Source organism: Mixophyes fleayi, chromosome 2 (genome assembly GCF_038048845.1).
Source record: "Mixophyes fleayi isolate aMixFle1 chromosome 2, aMixFle1.hap1, whole genome shotgun sequence".
Taxonomy (NCBI): domain Eukaryota; kingdom Metazoa; phylum Chordata; class Amphibia; order Anura; family Limnodynastidae; genus Mixophyes; species Mixophyes fleayi.
Window position 1 is genome coordinate 61,076,352 of NC_134403.1, and position 22,670 is coordinate 61,099,021.

The following is a 22,670-nucleotide window of genomic DNA, read 5'->3' on the forward strand; positions in this document are numbered from 1 at the left end:
CTGTGGGGGCAAACAAGCAAGTGGCATAGGATTTTCAGCCAGCGCACTGTAACAAAAAATAGGCATGACAAATTGCACAGTCATAGCTTGTCTAAGGTGGTTCTCGTTTATATAGGCAATAAAATATTGTTAGAGCTATAATCAAATACAACTACCAGCCCCATCTGACAAATCAGACTATTCTAGTGACCGCTAAACAGTACAGGGAGTATATTCTAGTGATCAATATGTACGATGCAGAGGGCATTGCATGAGATGAGTCTGTAATCGGCCTACAATGCAGTCCTCATAATCAACTAAAGGATGGTTTTTATTCAAAAACACTGATTTAAGTATACTCTAGACAGAACAAAATGAACTGTATTTTTACCTTAATCCTTCTTATAAAGCTTGCCTGGTAGAAGACATACCTGCTGGCACTGGTACAGGGTGGATGGTCAGCTTTATCATTTAGATGCATAGTACTCTCAGTTCAGTCCACGTACACAGGATTATAGTTTATGTACAAGTAGTATTGTATGGATGACAATACTACTGCAGTCCATTAATATGGATGACCTCAGAGGAAACTGATGACTGCAGAAAGCAGACCTTTGATTTCTGGTGGCTTTATAATGCATAAAATCTATACCTCCTCTGTATAATATAGGCAACGTATCTGCCCTATTTGTTTACTGAAAATGCGTTTTCCACTGTCTGAGCATAAACAATATAGGGCCAGGAAAAGGAAAATCTTGTATTTTCTAGCAAATGAAGAAAATTGAAGACTCCCAACAAACCTAAACATTGGACCCAATATCTGAGATTTCAGTGTTACTAGAGTACAAAAACATTGCCCTGTCCAGTGGATTTATTAACAACTATAAATATTTGGGGCTCAAAGTTTCTAGGGAGGAAATTTCCTCACTTACTTTCCTGGGCTTATTGACCGTCTCTGCTCCACACTTTGTGCTCACAGATGAGGGGCATTGGTGTACACAGGTCTGTAGTGTTTCAGTTTTGGAACCATAGAATGCCAACTTGTGCGCAGGGCATTCTGGGTCTCCAAATGCCTTGCAACATCAGTCACACTGCAGGGAGCGCCAATCAGTGTGCCTGCAGCACCTTGACAGTACAGAACAGGCGAACACTGTTTCACGGGCAGCCAAGGCCTTTCTGAATGTGTTTTTTGTTTTTAAGAAATGTTTTTCCTTTGTTCAAAAATATAAATACAATAGTTACCATTCACCATAACAAGACATCTTACATGGTAGGCAAGCTGAAGCCACCAAGCAAGCAGACAGTGTATACAATGCAGAAAAATAGTAATGCTTGCAAATAACTGGCAATGGTGAAAGTGAGGTATACATAGAAAAAGCTCGTACAAAATATGCAATAGTGTATTTTGGGTAGGCTTTGACCACAGACATTATGGGAGAATACAATTTGGTTCTATGAAACAAACAAAAGTAAGGGCAAAGATTAAAGGAAAAGGTCTGAAATGTCTTGAGAAGGATCACTGAGGGTTTGGGGTCTATTATAGATAAACTAGTCTTGCTAGATTTGGGAAAATCTGTGGGTCTTGTTTAAATGCAGAAATTATTTCAGTGGACGCCAGATACCATGATATATTGAAAAGTTGTCTAAAGGGGCAATCCGGACTTTTCCATTGTTTGCAACCAAGCATCTGGTAAACTCTCCGTGCAGATCCTTAATGGGGACAGAGTTATTGTCTAGACCCTCCAGTGGGGAGCCAAGGAGAAAAGAACAAGATAGTAATTTTAGTGTTTTGTTTTTTAATAAAATTGGACCAGCTGTGCAGCTCCCTCTGTTTGCCGCTTGGCTGCCAGGCAAGTCAGCACAGTGTTTGGCGGCAGGTGTCTGGCTTGCTCCAAAAAGTTTAAATTGTACGGTCTGTGCCAGATAACCACCCTGGCCAAGCCTTGTCTGGTAGACTTCAAGAGCTTACCGCTCTTTGTATTCCAATAACCTCTGACAGTGTTCCCAAGAGTCCCTTGCATGATTCTAATATCCAGTCTCCCTGTGTCTCAATTCAGTCCTGTCTTTCTTTCCCCTCATTCACCCCCCGCCCCCCACCCCCCCCCCCCCCCCAATTTTCCTATTTACTGTTACTGGTTTTCCCATTTATTTTTATAGAAGTAAAAATTAAATGGAAACTACTTATTTTGCCCGAATGTCATAAAAACAGTTTGACAAGGGGGGCGTGGCCTGGTAGCCAAGATGGCCGGACGAGTTTGTTAGAGGCTCCGTCGACCAGGAAATATCTATCCCTCTACTAGGCGCTACGGCTGCTTGTTTCTCACCGCAAACTCCATCAGCGGGTAAAGGAGAAATCGCTGCCCTCCCAAACCATCTTTATTTCGAGCCCACTGCCCCTGGGGCCTCTCCCTCCCCTCCCAATCCACCGCTCCGCTCTTTGGGCGCAAAGTGACCTCGGCACAGTGTGATCGCCGACATTGAGAGCTCCCGACCAGCGCTACCCCTAAACGGCTGTGCTGATTAAAAGGAAGAGGAGAGGAGGCCAAGTCGTGAAGAGAGAGATCTCCGCAGCGCCGTCTCCCGCTGCACTATATCCCTCACGGCACCTTCCGCTTCCAACCTTCAAGTAAGTCGCTGAGCACCTATATTCCTGCATCCTCTCACATTAGGCTTCAGTTCCAGTGCCACTTAAACAAGTGCTGTCTTTGTTAACACCGTTTTTGCATCTGTATTCACTCACAGTAAAGTGCCTCAGCATCTATTGGAACATTGCTGCCATCTAGTGGCTGATTTTCATACTGCATTCTTGACCAGACCTAGCTGGTGCCCTACTACCTCCTAGTGGTTAAAGTGTATAGTCCATACCTGACTATCTCGACTCTTTTTCAGCATTATTGGTTGATCTCTGACGCCATCTGGTGACGATATACAACGCTTAACTGCTCACTGATAATTTCTACTGCTGCACTCCTTATACAAGTCAACACAAAATCCCAGTGTTTTTGTGTTTTTTTTTCTCCTCCTGTCTACTAAAAACCCAATTATAATGGAGTAACCAGACTCCACCCATGGACCTTGGGGATCTCGCGCCAATATCTCGATTCGGGCATATTTCCCTGCAGTTGAGTCGAGCCGCATCAGTGTTTCATCTACTTCCTGAGTCATGTCTCACAAACCGAAAAAAGCTGTCCAGCCGGCCATGTTTTTTCGCAAAGACAGAACACAAGCGAGTTCCTCCATGCTAGAAACTTCTTCTTCGCCGGCTTCGGACCATGAGGAGTCCCAATCCTCAAATGTAATTTGCTCCACACCAGAGCTGTTGAAAATAATTCAATCCACCATACAAACTGAGATGAGGGCGGTCATCCAGGACATTAAAGCTGAAGTCCTAGCTCTTGGCAATCGCACAGATTCTTTAGAACGCAAAGTGGATGATGTCTGTTCCCACCAACAATCAGTTGACCAACAACTCGCAGAAATGCGCCAATCTATCTCAGATATGCAAGATCACAACGAGGATGTGGAGAATCGTACGAGGCGCAACAATGTCCGCCTTAAAAATATCCCTGAGCTCATTGACGCCGATGCTCTGCCTAAATATTTAGAGGGTCTTCTCCGCCAATGCCTCCCTGACACTCCTCCCTCCCACTTTCTACTGGACCGCGCTCACAGAGCTCTACGTACCAAACCCCCTTCGGACCAACCACCCAGGGACGTGGTGATGAGATTCCATTACTACACTATCAAAGAACAATTTATAGCTGCGACACGCAATACTCCAGCTGTTTCCTATTCTGGTCATAACATCCAGATTTTTCAGGATTTAGCTCCCTCAACTTTAAGAAAACGCCGCAACCTGATCACCATCACAAAAGCCCTCAGAAATCATCGTATTCGATATCGATGGGGCTTTCCCTTTGCTCTCCAAGTTACTCATAATGGCTCCTCCCATAGGATTGACTCATGAAGAAGGTCTTACTATGCTGGAGAAACTGGGCATCCCGATGGCCCCTCCAACCCTGCCCGCAGACAGCTTTTCCGTCCCGCGAAGAGCCCTTTCACCTACTTGGTCTACAGCCTAATTCGCTTCTGGGTCTCCTCGCCGGGCTTCTACCCGTCTGCAGCAAGTTATGTTTGTGTGTATTCCCTCTGTTGCTTGTCCCTTTTTTCTTTTTTCTCTCCTTCTCTCTCTGCTTTCCAGTACAGGTTCTTCGGACCCCCGGATCAGCGCTGATCTAGATCCCGGATTCTCCTCAGAAGACTCGACTTAATAGTACTCATCTGTGTAACTGTTTTTTATTTTTATTTATTTATTAATATATGTTTGTTGTTCCTTGTCACTCCCAGCCAGTGATTGCCTTTCTACTCAATAGTTCTACAGGGTGGTGTACTCTGTGACTGACCTATGCATTTCAGCTGGGTCCATCCCAACTTACACTACTTTGATAAGGTTATGACTTTGTTAGTTAACATACCCTGATACCATTGTTTCCAATAACTTTTATTTGATGTTTCGCATAAGGTTTTCTCTTTTGTAAAAAGTCTGTTCAATAGTCCGTCATTGTGATGTTATTTGGAGTTCATGTTTACACAGTGAGTCCTCCCTAAGTTACACTATTTTGACAAGGGTATCCTAGATAGGTTATTGTTACCCAATAACTGCCTTTAGATATGTCCGCTATTCTAGAGGTGATGTTAGTCCTCTTAGACGCTGTTGATTTAAAACATGTTACTGTCGCTGTGTCCACTCGATTCTCAGATTTTCCCCTATACAAACCCTGAACCTCTAAAACGCACACATTTAATCTCTCCCTGACCTGACGAGAGACCCTCCCCAGTTGTACATAGTCGTTAATCCACTTTTGCGATGTTGCCCGCTTCTCTGGATGTCCCCCCCCCCCCCCCCATACTTCACTTTATTATATTAGACATGATTTTATGTCATTTCAAATGATATGCCATTGTCCGTATGGAGTTTCGGGATATAGGTCTTCGGCCTCTCCTTGGACATGGCATCACCCCCAAAATGCCCCCTCAGATCACGATCCCTTCCCCAAGGTTCACCATACTTTCCCCTCTTCTAACTTGACAATTTTGTTAGCTTGTTCTAGTCCTTGACTGTCACTTGGACTGCCAGTCTCGACCCCCATGAACCCCATTGACACACAGGATGTGTCTTCCACATAGGTTTAAACCGGAGTCTGGGACCCCCATCTCCGGTCCCTTCCCTTCCCCTTCCTCCCCCTTCATACTAACATCTCTTCTGATCCCCCCTCTTTGCCTAGCTTGCAGACTTGCCTCATTAAGCTTTCCTTCTCTACACCCACCATGACTATCAAGATAATATCTTTAAATGTTAACGGTCTCAATGCCCACAGAAACGCACCATGGCGCTCCAAGAATTAAAACGCCTGAAGGCTCACATAGTCCTCTTGCAGGAAACGCATTTCACACACTCGCACCCAAGCCTTACAAATAGAACCTTTCCGCACGCATTTTATTCCACCTTCCCTCGCAAAACTAGCGGTACTGCTATCCTAGTCCATCAGTCAGTTCCATTAACTGTACATTCTACAATAACAGATGACCAAGGCAGATATACAATACTGATTGGATCTATTTCCCAAACGCCCATAACCATAGCGACTCTCTATGCTCCTAATGTGGGACAGGGATCCTTCTTTTCAGATTTCTTCGCTAAACTTTTTCAGTCCGCTAAGGGACACGTCATTCTGGGTGGAGACTTCAATGTCACGTTGGATTCCAAGCTAGACCGCTCTCCTCAGTCACCCTCCTCCTTGCGGACCTCTAGAGACTCTCGTCATCTCTGCTCCCTAATAAAGCTGTATGATCTCTATGACTCTTGGCGGGTCTTGAACTCTTCTGCTCGCGCATACACACATTTCTCCGTCCCTCACAACGTCCATACACGCATTGACATGATTTTCACAGATAAATCTTCCACCTCCTCTCTGCGCTCTTCGGATATAATCCCAGTTACCTGGTCAGATCACGCGGCGGTCTCTCTTAATGTCGATATCCTTCCCGCAGTCCGCCCTCATCGGTCCTGGCGCATGCATGACACCCTTGTCTCCAAACCGGAAAACTTACAGAAAGTGTCGCAGGCAATCGAGGAGTTCAAGAACTTCAACTCCTCCCCGGATATCTCGCACTCTGTTGTATGGGAGGCTCATAAAGCCACTATCCGAGGCCTCTTAATTAGCATGTCATCAGCCCAGAAAAAAGTTAATTTAGCTCGGATTCAAGATTTCGAACCTGAGCTTCTCTCCCTCACCAAGAAGCATCAACGCTACCCAAAACGCAAAACTTATCTCAGAATCCTGGCTGTAAAAGCTCAGTTACAGCAACTTTTGTCCACTAAAGCAGCCAACACCCTGAAATGGCTCCGCCAAAGATTCTACGAGAAAGGAAATAAAGCTGACGCCCTCTTGGCTCGTAGTTTACGTACCAAACGGACCCGCAACAGAATTATTCATATTCTAGACGCCTCCTCCTGTAAGCAATTTGATCCACAGAAAATAGCTGACCGGTTCCAGGAATTTTACTCCAAACTGTACGACCTTCAATCAGACACTCCCCCCCCCCCCCCCCCCTCCCCTAGAGACCTCAGATTTCGTATTAAAACATTCTTAAATACTTGTGGTCTACCAGCATTAAGCGTATCGCAATCTACCTCACTTAGTCAGGATATATCTGCTGACGAATTGAAACATACGGTCAAATCTTTGAGAAATACCTCCGCCCCGGGCCCGGATGGTCTCACGGCCGTATATTACAAAAAGTTGCTCCCTGTCCTTTCACCCATGCTCCTAGATCTTTTTAACTCGATCCTCAAGGACCAAAAGTTTGACAGCGCCACCACCAGAGCCAATATAGTGGTGATCCCGAAGGAGGGTAAGGATCCTAGTCTGTGTGCAAGTTATCGCCCAATATCATTACTAAATACTGATTTGAAACTCTTTGCTAAGATTTTAGCAAACCGCTTGGCCGGTGTGATCCCCTCCTTGGTCCACCCTGACCAGGTGGGTTTCATTCCCAACCGCCAGGCAGCCGATAACACAAGGAAAGTCATCAACTTAATCCATGCTTCAAATAAGCTTAAAACCCCGGCTCTGGTGCTCGCGCTTGACGCTGAAAAAGCCTTTGACCGGGTCTCATGGCCTTTCATGCGCAAGGTTCTCAAAGCATCAAACATTCAAGGTCCCTTCCTCAATGGAATTGCCTCTCTCTACTTCAACCCCTCAGCAACGGTCCTGGCTAACGGATGTGCTTCTGTGGCTTTCTCAATTCGGAATGGTACCAGACAGGGATAACCCCTCTCTCCCCTCCTCTTTGCCCTAATGATGGAACCTCTGGCCTCCAGGATTCGCCTCAACCCTAATATATCTGGTATTTCCACAGGATTAAGATTGGCGAAACTAGCACTGTACGCAGACGACGTCCTTCTATCCCTTACAAACCCTCATGTCTCTGTCCCGTCTGTTTTTGCTGAAATTAACGAGTACGGCCTTCTTTCAAACTTTAAAATCAACTCCGATAAGACTGAAGCTCTAGCTCTTAATCTCCATCCGAACACCCAAACTCACTTGCAAGAAACCTTCAAATTTCACTGGCAACCCCATCACATTAAATACTTAGGTGTCAATCTCACCAAAACATATGATCGACTATTTTCGGCCAACTTTCCCCCACTAGTATCCGCCCTGAAGCGCAATCTCAAGTCCTGGTCCCCAAGGTATATTTCTTGGATTGGTAGAGTGGCTTCAGTTAAGATGAATATTCTACCAAGGATTCTTTACCTTTTCCAGACTCTTCCTGTACGTGTCCCATCACTCCTTCTAAAAGATCTCCAGACAAGCATCTCACAATTTATATGGTCCGGCCGTTGTCCTAGAGTTCGTCTCAAAGTTCTCTTTCGTCACACCCGGAATGGTGGTTTGGGGCTACCGTGCCTCCATAAATACTACCTGGCGTCACACCTCACCCAAGCAGTTCTTTCTCATTCTCCCCCCCAAAACTAGGCTTTGGGTCGACACAGAGGCTGACCTCCTCCAGATGCTATCTCCCAGTATTTTGTTCTCGCTAGACCCTAAGGACCTTCCTCCCCTGCTCTCCCTCCCCCCTACAGTTCGTTTCTCTATTGAAATATGGAGATATAGCACCCGCACTTTTAAACTCTTGTCTAATCCCAAGCGGATGTTCCCTCTATGGCATAACCCCGCTTTCCCTCCAGGGGTCAACCCAAAATCTTTCTCCCAATGGACAAAACAGAATATTTTGTTTCTTTCCGATATTGTCCCAATAGGTTTTTTCCGACCTTTGCTGATCTTCATAAGCGTTTCCATCTCTCGTCCTCCGTGTTTTACCAATATCTTCAAATTCGTCACATTTTCTCCTCCTTAATAGACCCTCGTGCTCCTCACAATCGCTCCCCCCTAGAAACCTTCTGTAAAAACAAAACGTCTTCTAAAGGCTTGATATCTACTTTCTATTCTCTACTATTGAATCATAATCTGCCTGACAAGGAGACTCATGAGCTCCGCTGGGAGGAGGAGATGGCCGAGTCTCTGGATGCTGAGGAATGGACTGAGATACGCGAGGCAGTCGCCAAATCCTCCATCTGTACAAATATAAAAGAAAACTCCTACAAACTTTTGTTCCAGTGGTATTTAGTCCCATCCAGACTGAAAACAATCTATCTGGCATCTTCGGACCTCTGATGGCGCAACTGTGGCCAGCGTGGCTCCCTGTCCCACATCTGGTGGAGCTGCCCGAAAATCATCCCCTTCTGGAAGGAGGTAGCTGACCTTATTTATAAAGTGTCTAATCTAAGATCTCCATTCCATCTTTCATACTTTCTCCTCCCTCGACTACCCCCTGACACCCACAAAATTATGTGGTTACTCCCGGGCCATATCCTGACCGCAGCCAGATGCTTAATAGCCAAGAAATGGAAACAATCAGAGAGCCCTTCTGTTTCGGAACTAATTCAAAGTGTTTGGCAAATACACAACCTAGAGCACATGACTAGTGTAGCTAATGATCGCCCTTACAAATTTCTCTCCACATGGCACAGGTGGCAAGATTACTTCTCTGCTACACCTTCCCCTTCTTAAAGAATGAAAACAACGTTACCTTAGTAATTGTCGGCGCTGAGTCTTGCTAGGTTCTGCTTTCCCTTCCTCCTTCTTCTCTCCCCTTACTAACATTCCCTCCTCCCCCACCCCCCAAACTGTCTCCCCTCTATGTTCCACTTCCACTATTTCCTCTCCCTTTCCCCCTCTCCTGTTTCCCCTCATGGTACCCCGGGTATCTCATAACCATATCTCTTTTGACTCTCGTTTATCTGCATATTACTAATCCTGCGGACCACTACGTTTGTGGTGGCCCCGAGTTCTATGCCTCACCTGTTTTGCAAACTCTTGTTGTTAATATTGTTATGATTTGTTTGAGCATAACAAATACTGTACCGTTTCTTTTTGACAAAAATCTGAATAAAAATATATTTAAAAAAAAAACAAAAAACAGTTTGACAAATGATGAGAACCATTTGGCCCATCTAGTCTGCCCATTTTTTTAACTTATGGTAACCTCAAACCCTATTTGATCCTTAGTTCTCTGTAAGAATATCCTTATGTCTATCCCAAGCATGTTTAAATTTCTCTACTGTATTTGGCTCTACCACCTCTGATGGGAGGCTATTCCTCTTATCCATTACACTGTCTGTGGTATTTTTTCCTCTGAACCTACTTCCCTCCAGTTTCAGTGCATGTGTTCTAATACGTCTTTCTTTGAAGAATGTTTACCTCCTGTACCTTGATCAAAATTTCTTCCTTCTCTGCTCCAAACTATACATATTAAGATCTTTTAGTCTTTCTTGGTAGGTTTTGTGCTGTAGGCCATGCACCATTTTAGCTGTCCTTTTTTTTTTACAGTGTCTAGTGTATTTATATCCTTCTGAAGATGGCCTTCAGAACTGAGCACTGTATTCTAGATGATTAGATTTCTGCTACTGATTCCTCTCTATGCAACCAAGCAAAATCTGGTCAACAGATCACCACACACTTATTATTCTATTGCCCTTTCCACATTACAATTTGTTTTTGCTTACAATATCCGTTTGCAAATAGCCAATCCTCTACTGCATATTATGGAGCACATGTGCTATATAAATATATATATAAATAATGTGCAGTTATAACAAGCAAGAAATAAATAGGTGAAAATGTGCAATACTTTAAAAAAAAATAAAAAATAAACCGACCGATAGTCCCTAAATGTCAGACACCACTGGTTCTACATCAGGCCTAATATGGGAGAGTATTGGTCTTTGGAAGTGATAGTTATCTTTTTGGAGATATTACGCCATAGTTCCTGCCCATAACCCCCTCCCCCTCCTTAAACGTTCTATGTATGCTCTGAGGCAATGTTAGCACATGACCTCCCTTGAGATGACAAGGTGCTAATTAAAGGAACTGTGTGGCAACTATTATATAAATGTATTGGTGATCATCTAATTTACTAGTCTATTTAGGTTATGAACAATGAAAAGTATTTAAATTTTATCAACCACTAAAAGCCTAAAACAGCACTTTACCACAAAAGTGCAGATAACACCAAAATATGAATTTATAAATTATAACATGTAGGTTTAAAGGTAGGAGAACAAGCCTGTACATTAACTTTTAGAAAAAAAACAAACCTTCCAAGCCCCCAGCTGGAACTTTCACAGTAGTCTGTACGACAGACTCTAATACTGGAATGGATAATCCCAGCTTGATGTGGCATAGTCCAGCATAGCCCTATTTCCATTCAAGCCAGCCAGTAAGTGCTGTACAGATCCCAATAATATGCTGGGGTAAGTCTTCATTTTCTGGTGGCTCTTACGTTATGGTCTTTAGTCTAACGCAATTGGGTTTTTTAAATGCAAACCCCTTATACTGTATGTCTCCTGGGTTTGTGGTTCTGTTGTGTTGCCTGTCTCATTATGTGGGGCCTAGGATTATTTGCCATAAAATTGATTCTGTGAAACAAAAGGGATGAATGAATTTAAACAAATGAGTGAAATGAATTTACGAACCACAATATTTCCCCTCGCCATCCACTTCAATCAATATTCCAGAATCCAAACAGTCATGTGACAATGGCAGCTTTTCATGGATGCTACACTGCTGAAGATTTATGGACAGTCTGTATTTAGTCCTTCTCCAATAGACTTATCAGCTTTTACTGTTAGTTATATGCACCACATTCCTGATAAAAAATCAAAATATTATACTCAAATAGCATATTGGAACAGATATATTTCAACTGACCAAATATAGGGATCATGGTGAAATGGGGATGTTTTATTACATGTTAATAAATACTGATATATGCTGTACTGATTTATCGTAAAGATCTAGTGATTTTAGTGATACTATTTTTATATTTTCTTAGAGGGAGCTGTTTTTCTATACCCAATTTTCAATAGCAGGCAGTTTTATGTTCTAATGCCCAACTGTGTTTGTTACAGATATTATAAGCAATCATATTGGAAGCCACCATTATTACATATAATATGTCCAGAACTGTATAGTGCATAGATTACAATGGGTTGGTATTTCACAGCACAATTGTAAAGTGTCAGCACAAAATTCCTGAAACAAGTATCCTTATTCTGGGATTCAGGGTGATATATTGGTGTTACATTGGTTACTTTATTATTGTTTACAAAAGTGTTATACACATACCACTAGCAGCAATACGTCATCACTTATAAGCTGGACTCATTTTGACATAGGTAACATGATAACATTAATGAAATGTACATTTACAATGGTCAGAGCTTCACACTTTGTGCCCTTGTGTGATCATTAAACTCCTTAGATGAATTTAGCCTGAGGAAAATATCTTGTTATTATAGCCACCAAAATTCATGCTCTAATTAATTTATTTTGACTCGGTTGTTATAACTCTCTGTTAAAAGTTCTACACTTCTACAGGCAAAGAGTACAAGATTCTGCTCCATACAGCTAAAACTTTATTTCTGAACCACCTGACACACTCGTACCAAGGTCTGGGCATCAAGGAACAAAGCAACGGCATCAGAAACAGGTTGCTCTGGGAAAGGAATACAATTTTGGTTAGATGAGAATGTAACAGTTACAACATATATGGCTATATAGGTGTGTATGTGTGTGTGTGTGTATATATATATATATATATATATATATATATATATATATATATATATATATCTATCAGCTTTGTTTAGTTGACAATTATGGAAATGTGTGTGTAGGTTAAGCTTTCATTCTTTAATCCATTGGGCAGCTAGTAGCCCAAGTGCAGAAGACATAGCCAACTACCCCCATGGCAAAAGGAATGAGGAATAAAGTGTGACAGTATAATAAATGAATTGGAAGATGCAGGAAGATTTGGGTACCTGAAATATTAGTTATTCATTTGAGTGGGAATGATTTGGGGAACAGAAAATCCATTCATCTGATTTTAAAAGTACAATTGCATGGGTGAAGGGTTAATGACACTACACCCGAATAGTCAGGTAGCGATAATACACAAGAACAAGTGACATTACCCAATGGGTGGCCCTGCTATACATGGGGCACATAGAAATGAGAATTCTGCAGTGGGAAAATTTGTGAAGTGGGCAGTTGGCTGTGTGGTCAGACATGTCAGGATTTGATTTAACAAGTCACATTTGTGCAAAAAAGATGGGTGTATTTATCAGATCAGGGGTTGGATATGGTTATTGAGATATTTGGTGCATTGGCAAGGTTATGAAGATCACAGCGAGGTGTTATTGGTGGCAGGCTGCAGTTCCAGGTGGGGGAACCTAGCGTTGGCGGAAAAGCACTGCAATCCACGGCAATGGGGGGGCGCAAGTGGCATCCATGGGGATATCCTCTTTGAAAGTGCGGCTGAAATGCACAATACCATCCACAGGGGTGGTCTTGTATTAAGCCAGGGTAAAGGGGGTGAGATCCCCAAGGTCATAGAGGGCCCCCTCTTATTGTGATATTTACATATGTGGTTGAAGCTGATGGATGCAGTGCTGTTTTCTTTGCCACCTTTCAAAAGATTGATTTTAAAATAAAACTATGACCTCTGTTTTGCCAAACAAATCTCATGTCTTTTTTTCTTTTTTTCCACATGGTTTTTGGAAGAGATCAGTAATGTTTATTGGTGTATTTATTTGATTGGGGAAGTGATATATGGATTATAATGGGACAAAGTTATAAAGACTAATGGATTGTTATATTTCTGCGCTGTGTTGTGATATTAGATTGTTGCTGCACTTTACTGCAATGCTAAGATATCCCTACTATTTTTTTTTCCAAAATAAGTTTTTATTGACATTTAAGAACATAAACAGGTTATACAAACATTTTCAACAGTATTTGTTCTGATTGGCAAATGAAAAAGAAAGTACAACCTCATGGCATCAGGCCAAGGAAGAATAAATGTATCAAAAAGAACAAACATTTCCAACCACATATGGTAGCTGTTGATAACCTAGTAAATAAAACATAAAGACAAACACAAGGGTGGGGAAGGGGTAAAGACATAAGGAAAGGGTAGGAGGATAGCATAATGAGAGCCCTCATAACAACATATCCATTTCGGCCTCAGCTAATTGAATAAGATATATCTAAATCTTATATAAAACAAGTTTGAAGTATAGCCTAATCCAACAACCATATGGGTCCAATATATCCCTGCTCTTACATATACATAGCTTAGGTAGATATGTCTAAGGCTGCGAACTATTAATGTCAGCATACACAGGGAGATAATTCTTTAACTTATACAAAACTTATCAGTAATGAAAGTCAATGTACCTATACACAGATATTGTATCATCTAATATTTTATATATATATATATATATATATATACACACACACAAGTTAACCCGTGCATGATACTCATGCATTCTAGTCAAATCAAGCTACTTAAGGTGTTAAAAAGGTTCTTGTCATCTTCATCGCCACACACATACACACACACACGCCGCTAGGCTTTTATATATTAGATAATGCTAAGAATTTAGTAGGTCAGTGTAGTATATAACTCTGCGGTAGTGTCTTAATCAAACATTCCCAGAAACTGGAGAGTGGTGTGTATGGAATCAAGAAGTCCACTCCGCCTGATACTTAGGTACAGTATTGTTCAGAAGGGCAGTAATGTATTCCATGGAGGAAATATGCCATATGCGGTTAAGCAGTTCAGGTCTTGAAGGAGGTGCAGGTTGTTTCCAAGCTCGGGCAATGAGCAATTTCGGTACCAGGTATTGGCTGGTGAAGTAAAATTTTTAAAGAAGCCCTAGGAACTCATACATCAGTTGCCTGGTGAACAATATCCAGCGTAAGGTCCCAGCATCACAAATAATTGGACATTCCAACCCTATATGAAACAAAGTGCCTTGAGCTCCGCACAGCCACCAGCAGCGATCCATCACCGAAGAGTACATACGATGGAGTTTGTCTGGGACCATATACCAGCAAGTATAAATTTTGTAACAATTCTATTAAATACCTGCATTAATGGAGATCTTAGCTGTTCGAGCACAGGTGACAGACCATTTCTCACTGTACAGGGAGATCCCACTTTCTGACGCTACTTTGTGAGGTGTGAGAGACTGGTCAGGGGTGGCTGTGAAATATTCCCTCTTCGACCGATGGAATAGTTACATTTACATTCAAATGGGGCGAGCGTGCAAAGTTATTTGGTCCAAGGTTGAGACTGTATGAAGTCTCAGACCTGAAGATATTGGAAATGTGTTGAAGAGGGAGGGTGACATGTGGTGCGTATAGCGTTGAAGTATATAGGGGCTGATTCACCCATGATATGGAGGAATTTTGTGTGTTTTCCACCAGCAGGAGACTGAATCGAAGTGACCTGGAGAGAACAGTGAATGAGTCTCGATTGGCGTCAAAAGAGATGGTTAGGGGGCTCAGTCATGACGACGGTTGGCCCAGGTGGACAGAGTGAAAGAGATAGAGGGGTATGTGTAAATTGAGGAAGGAATACAATTCCTAGGAAGCCATGGCAAATGGTGTAAAGGTGTTTCTGGAGTTAGGGCATTTTCTATACCAGCCCGTTTCTTGAGACCTGGGTTGATGTGCCAGGAGATAATGTAACTGAGTTAGGTGGCTAGGTAGTTATTGTGTAGTAATGGGAGGCCAAGTCCCCCAGATTCCTTGTGTTTTTACTCAGTGTAGGCTTCCTTCCGCTCCATGTGAAATCATTAAATGAAGATTGTAAGGATGCCAGTATTCGGTATGGTACCGGTACCATTTGGAATAAATATGAGAGTCGTGGAAGAACATTCATTTCAATACCCTGGACTTCCAACCCAGGTAACATATATCGGGTGCCATTTGGAGAGGTCCTGTTGGATGCAGGCCAGTAGAGGTGCATAATTTTAGTGATACAGCCCAGAGTAGTGTTTGGGGATATTCACCCCCAAATAGCGGATGGAGTGGGGGACACCATTGGAAATTGTGGGACAGCTGAAGGGATTTCTGGATCGAATGGGGAAAGTGAAGCGACAACGCCTAGGACTTATCATTTCTTTTATACCCTGATAGAGCCCCAATGTGTGCCAATTACAACATAAGATTCGGGAGGGAGACTATCGGATTAGTTAGTGTCAAAAGAAAGTCGTCGGTGAATAGGGTTATTTTATATTGTTTAGGGCCTAGGCAAATGCCGTTTATATATGACCGCTATGGGTTCAATACATAAAGCAAATAAGAGGGGGGAAAGTGGATAGCCTTGTCTTGGGCCATTATGTGGTTTAATGTAACTGGAGTCCTGGCCGATGGTCATGACCCGCGAGGTGGGATTCGTGTAGAGAGTGTGAATGGCCTACAGGAAGTGACCCTGAAAGTCAAATGCCCTCAGCACAGAAAACACGAAGGACCAAGGTGCCTATTAAACGCCTTCCCCGCATCCAATGCGAGCAAGACTGGAGGAAGTTTTTTTGTATTGATATAGTGTATTAGGTTGATTACTCTATGCGGTTTGTCGGTGGCCTGCCTATTGGGAATAAATTCCACCTGGTCAGGGTCTATAAGCTCAGCCAGAACTCCATTCGTTCTATTTGCTAGTATATTGGTGAATAGTTTGATATCAGTGTTGAGGAGTGATATTGGGCAGAAATTGGTACATATAGTGTGGTCTTTATCTGGTTTAGGTATAACAATGATCGTAGAGAAGGTAGAATCAGGATGGAAGGTGTCAATATGTAGTACTGAATTAAAGAGGTGAGCAAGTTTAGGGAGAAATTTAGGGGCGAAGGTCTTGTAATAAGACATGGAAAATCCATTGGGTACCGGAGCTTTGGATGGCTTCTGGGAGCTGAGAGCGAGTTTGACCTCTTCCTCTGTGATGTCCTCACACAGTACCTCCACCTTCGCCTGGCTAAGCCTTTGTTAGCCACAGGAGCGTAAATAGTTGTTAGCGTCCCCCAGGGTTAGTAGATTGTAAAGAGCCTCATAGAAGAAATGGAAAGTTTTATTGATTACCTGGGAATCATAGGACAAAGAGCCCTTGGGGTCCTGTTTAGCAGTAATTGTCTGTGAGGCACGTTTGGCCTTAAGGCTATTTGCTAGGAGAGAGTTGGCTTTATTGACTTTTTCATAAAACCACTGTCCTAACCAACAAAATCTCTTTTAAGTTTTTTTTAGCTAAAAGATGGCTAAATTCTCCTTGTAGTTGATAAGTCGAGTGAGAATGGATGTGGAATAGGTGCGTTTATGTTGCGTTTCTAAGGTGAGAATTTGTGAGAAGAGCAAATCGATCTGCTCCAACTGCTGTTTGTTGCTTGAAATATTTATCCAACATATCATTCAGCAAACTCTAGAAGCAAAGGAGCCTAATAAGCATTTCATTTAATCTCAATGAAGCACCTACTCATCCAGCGACAGCAAATTGAAAAGTGGCTTTGGTGGCTGAATGGTCAGACCAAGGGTTAGAGAAAGAATATCGGCAGACACCAGGGAGGGATAGCAGTGAAGCATAACGATTCTGGAGTATGAGTTATGCAGGTGTGAATAAAAAGTGTAATCCCTCGTAGAGGGATACAGAGCACGCTGCGTGTCAAATAGGCCCGTCTCGGTCATATGTTTTTACGAAGTGCTTTAGATCCCGGAGTATGTGCACTCAGTAGTGTCCCACCTGACCGATCGAGTGATTGGGACAGGACTGTGTTGAAATCTCCATCTAGTAAAACCCTACTGGAGCAGTGGGTCTGAAGCTCTCGAAAAATATATGAAAGAAAGGAGTGGCCTGTGTTGGGAGCGCATATGGTCGTCAATTGGGAAGGAGCCAATCTTAACCAACAAAATGAGGAACCGGTCTTCCGTGTCGTCATCCGTCTTAGATACAGTGAAGGGAACAGAGTTACGTATTATAATAGCAACTCCGTGGCATTTAGAGGTGTGGTTTAAATAGAAGACCGTAGGGTACCTCCTGGAGGACAGCGAGGATTGCTGGTCCTTCTTGAGATGGATCTCCTGTAAGTATACAATATTGACAATATACTCGTTAAGAAAGGAATATAAAAGATTGTTTCTGAGGGGTATTTAACCCTTTAACATTCAATGACAGTACAGTAAGAGGCATAGCAAGTGTAACTAATATCAGATGGAGATTCATTGTCTAATCGAGTCTGGGAAGCTAGCTAGTTGTAGTCAGACACTGAGGGAGAGGGGGGCAGAAAAGAAGGGGTCGAGGAATGAGTGGTAGTTAGAGGTTCCTGGGTCCAGGAACTCTACTACCAGGTGAGAGACCAAGGATGGGAGGGCTCAGGGTCAGGACTAGACACGGATGAGAACTAAAGTATAGTCAAAGCTAGTGATTGTTGTAGTCCCTATATAGTAGCGGCGTGGCAGGAATGCGGCAGACACCTTGGGTTTTGACTGCCTCATGCATTACACACATGTGGTATCCATATAAGTGTAAGTAATGGATGTAGGGGTATAAATCAGGGGCAGCATTAAATGTGTGAAAATAAAGTGAGGAATCAAGGTTAAATACAATCTTTTCCTACACCTACTTTATGTTAGTTATATAGTCAATATAAATGTAGAGATACCTAGTTAAATATGGAATCATAGTCATTTTGTTTTAAAAAGTAAAAAATTATGATAAAAAAATAATTTGTTTCTGATGTAACTAATGCATTCCATAAATAAAATGGAGTCTCATCAATATAGTATACAATGGGTTAAGTAAGAAAACAAGCATATTATTAGCACTTGTCACTGCCAGTATGTAACATAGCATAGACTTGGAAGCCGGACAGAAAAGGAACAATGAGAAGAAGGTGGAAGATGTCTCGGTCTTGTACTCAATCCTATGTGTGTTGTGTTTAGTTATGTATGTGTGTATTGGCTGTGTAAATTCAGTAAGTTTGTGTCTGTAGTTGAGATGTATGTGTTTGTATGATTTATATTTGTGGGAATGTAGGGCCTGCTTGTGGCTGCAGCTGATTTTTACCCAAAACAGATAATAAAACCTGTAGAAGTTTAATTTGAGTGCTCATTTTTTTATCTGCTGGCACTTTTCTTAGATTTGAAATGAGAATACTGGTAATATTTTGTTCGTCCGGCTCTGGTTGCTGCTGCCTCTGCTTTTGGAGGTCCTGTCTAAGTTTTGTAAGTGTGTGCTTTATATACTCAGAATGAGAAATAGAAATGTCCTCATAGCTATTACTATTGAAAGATGCTGAAGATGAAGGTTCATTGGATTGGAAGGATGTTTGGGGTGACTGAAACACGGAACTCGACATTGGCTGGATCTTTCTTTCTGCAAAATAAATAAAGGTGAAATGCAACTAAATTATGTTTCACAATATTGTCGTTAAACAGACTGCAGACAAAGGGAGCGCCATTTGACTCGCATTAGGGCTGACTCAAGAAGAATACAATATTTCAAACGGGAAAAAAATTACATCTGGAAGTATTATGGGATTTAAACATAAAAAGTGCTCAGTGCAACACAATATTTCAGACAACACAGTGCTCAGAATATTAGTTTTATTCTGCGATTAAAGAACTAATGATACATGCTTCTTTTGATGTTTTGTTTCTCCTAAACATTGTTGATAAAGGGAACGGAGAGAGCCTTCAATGTCTTGTACTTGATGAATACCAAATCTCCCACAGCTCAAACAAAGTAACCAAAATGCTCACACCAGTTTCAATAAGATCTTACTTCCGATAAGGGGTTTTTACTTAGGTATTATAAAACAGCAGTAGGAGATGCCATGTATATATGTTCCCAATTAGTATAGTGTTACGTTGTCACTGAAATCCAGCTTCTTTTCCTGTCAAAATAACTGTAGCATTTAGAAGCTAATGTAGAAACACATTACCCTCAATGTAAAACAGTGTTTCCCTGCCACACTGCAGAGCCTCAATGCAATCCAGCTGTAAAAACTGCATGCAATAGCTAAATATGGATATACCATGGGGTATATAGTAAGGCATAAATGGAGGAAACATAAAAAATTACGGCAGATAAGAACCGCTTGGCCCATCTAGTCTGTCCATTTTTTTTTTAATAACCTATGGTACCTTAAACCCTATTTAATCATTTATTATTTATAAGGATATTCTTATGTCTATCCCAAGCATGTTTAAATTGCTCTAGTCTATTAGCCTCTACCACCTCTGCTGGGAGGCTATTCCACTTATTCACTACCCTTTCTGTGAACTAATTTTTCCTAAAATTTTCTCTAAACCTACTTTCTTCCAGTTTCAGTGCATGTCCTCGTGTTCTAGTACTTCTCTTCCTTTGAAGAATGTTTCCCTTCTGTACCTTGTTCAAACCCTTGATCTATTTGAAAGTTTCTATCATGTCCCCCCTTTCCCTTCTCTGCTCCAAACTATACATATTAAGATCTTTGAGTCTTTCCGGGGAAGCTTTGTGCTGTAGGCCATGCATCATTTTAGTTGCCCTTCTTTGTACAGTCTCTAAGGTATTTATCCTTCTGGAGATTTGGCCTCCACAATTGAACACAGTATTCTATATGAAGCTATACATTGGCATATTACTTCTTTCTTTCTGCTACTGATTCCTCTCCCTATGCAACCAAGCATCTGACTTGTCTTCCTCATTGCTTTGTTACATTGCTTACCAGCCTTTAAGTCACCTGAAATAGTGACTCCTAGATCCCTTTCCTCTTCAGTAGTTTCCATTATTATGCCACTAATACTATTTAGCCTTTGAATTTTTGAGACCCAAGTGCATGATTTTGCATTTTTTGGGTATTAAACTGTAATTGCCACTCTCTTGACCATTCTACCTAGATCATCAATCATTTGTTTTAACCCCTCCTGCTGTGTCTATCTTTGTGTCATCTGCAAAAAGACATACTTTCCCTTGAATACCATTTGTAATGTCACCAATAAAGATAGTAAAAACCACTGGCCCAAGTATAGATCCTTGGGGTACTCCACTGGTAACCTATCCCTCATGTGAATGTACTCTATTTACTATAACTCTGTTTTCTATCCTGCAACCAAGATCTTATCCATTCAACCATCTTAGAGTCCATTCCCAAGCTGTCAAGTTTATTTAACAGTCTGCGGTGTGGGACAATGTCAAAAGCCTTACTGAAATCTAGATAAGCTACATCTATGCCCCCCCCCCCCCTTGATCTATTACTTTAGTCACCCAGTCAAAAAAGTAATTTGTTTGACATGATTTCCTCCCAGTAAATGTAAATCCATGCTGTTTGGGATCCTGTAAGTTACTGGATTTGAGAGATTCTACTGATGTAAGGCTCACTGGTCTGTAGTTGCTTTACTCTTCCTTGCTTCAACTTTTGTGCAGTGGGACTACATTTGCTTTTTTCCAGTCCTTTGGAATTACTCCTGTAGCCAGTGACTGATTGAATAATTCTGTTAATGGTGTTACCAGCACCACTTAAGCTATTTTAGTATCCTTGAATGTATCCTTGAATGTATCCCATATGGCCCCATTGATTTATCCACTTTCAGTTTTGAGAGCTCTGTCAGGACTTTCTCCTCTGTAAATGTACTTGTATCTACCTAATTTTTATGAGTATACTTGCAACTTAACTGTGGCCCCTTCCCCGCTCTTTTAGTGAACACTAAGCAAAAATAATTATTAAGATGATCTGCTATTATCTTGTCTCCCTCAACAAGACCCTCACTCTCTGTCTTTAGTCTTATTATTCTTTATTTTGTTTTTCTCCTTTCACTTACAGCGGATGCAATAAGTATTGAACATATCAACAGTTTTCTCAGTAAATATATATTTAATGTAGCTATTGTATTGAAATTTACACCAAATGTCAGCCACAACTCTTGCAATCCACACATGCAAAGAAATCAAACCAAAGATGTCCGTAAATTAAATTTTGTGTAATAATGTGAAATGACACAGGGAAAAAGTATTGAACACATGAAGAAAGGGAGGTGCAAAAAGGCATGGAAAGCCAGGACACCAGCTGAAATCTATCAGTAACTAGAAAGCAATCCTGCCAGCTGGTTCAGCCACAATTGATGGCCTATAAAAAGGTGTCTCATTACGAAGGTGTCACACAAGAAACATCTCATGTTGCAAAACATACTGATGGCATTGGTTACAGAGGCATCTCTAAATTGCTGAATGTTCCAGTGAGCACTGTGAGCACTGTTGGGGCCATAATCTGGAAGTGGAAAGAACATCATTTCACCATAAACCGGCCACAATCAGGTGCACCTCGCAAGATTTCTGACAAAGAGTGAAAATAATTATCAGAAGAGTTGTCCAAGAGGCAAGGACCACTTGTGGAGAGCTTCAGAAAGACCTGAAATTAGCAGGTACAATTGTTTCAAAGAAAACAATAAGTAATGCATTCAACCGCCATGGCCTCTTACAATATTTGGACAAGCCTGTGAAATACTGGGAGAATATAGTGTGGTCAGATGAGAGGAAAATTGAACACTTAAGATGCCATAATATACACTATGTTTAGAGGAGAAATGGCACTGCACATCACCCCAAAAACACCATACCAACAGTGAAGTTTGGAAGTGGGAACATCATGGTGTGGGGCTGGTTTTCTACACACAGTACTGGCATACTGCATATAATTGAAGGAAGGATGAATGGAAAAATGTACCAAGACATTCTTGATAAAAATCTGCTGCCATCTACCAGGATGCTGAAGATGAAACAAGGGTATACATTTCAGCAAGACAATGATCCCAAACACACAGCCAAGGACACTCTCAATTGCTAGAATGGCCCAGCCAATCATCTGACTTGAATCCAATTGAAAATCTGTGGAAAGAACTTAAGATCTGAGTTCATAGAAGAAGTCACAGAACCTTTGAGATTTGAAGACTATTTGCGTAGAAGAATGGGGCAAAATCACACCTGATCAATGCATACGACTAGTTTCTCCATACAGGAGGCGTCTTGAAGCTATCATTACCAACAAAGGTTTTTGTACAAAGTATTAAATACATTTCAGGAAGCGTTTTCAATACTTTTTCCGTGTCATTTTACATTATTACACAAAACTTAATTTATGGACATTTATGGTTTGATTTCTTTCCATGTGTGGATTGCAAGGGTAGTGGCTGACATTTCGTGTAAATTTTATTACAATAGCCACATTAAATATGTATTTACTGAGAAAA

The 22,670-nt window shown here is 41.6% G+C and overlaps 1 protein-coding gene and 1 pseudogene across 1 annotated transcript in view; both read right to left on the reverse strand.

Moving 5' to 3' along the window:
• LOC142139809 (tripartite motif containing 13-like) overlaps positions 1–22,670 on the reverse strand; it is a 693,488-nt pseudogene that overhangs the window by 298,341 nt on the left and 372,477 nt on the right.
• The window catches only part of LOC142141019 (uncharacterized), a 98,682-nt gene continuing 88,224 nt past the window's right edge, over positions 12,213–22,670 (reverse strand). Inside the window, exon 15 of the mRNA XM_075199081.1 lies at positions 12,213–18,819. Coding sequence (XP_075055182.1) covers positions 18,461–18,819 — 359 coding nt within the window. The 3' untranslated portion in view covers positions 12,213–18,460. The remainder of the gene's footprint in view (positions 18,820–22,670) is intronic.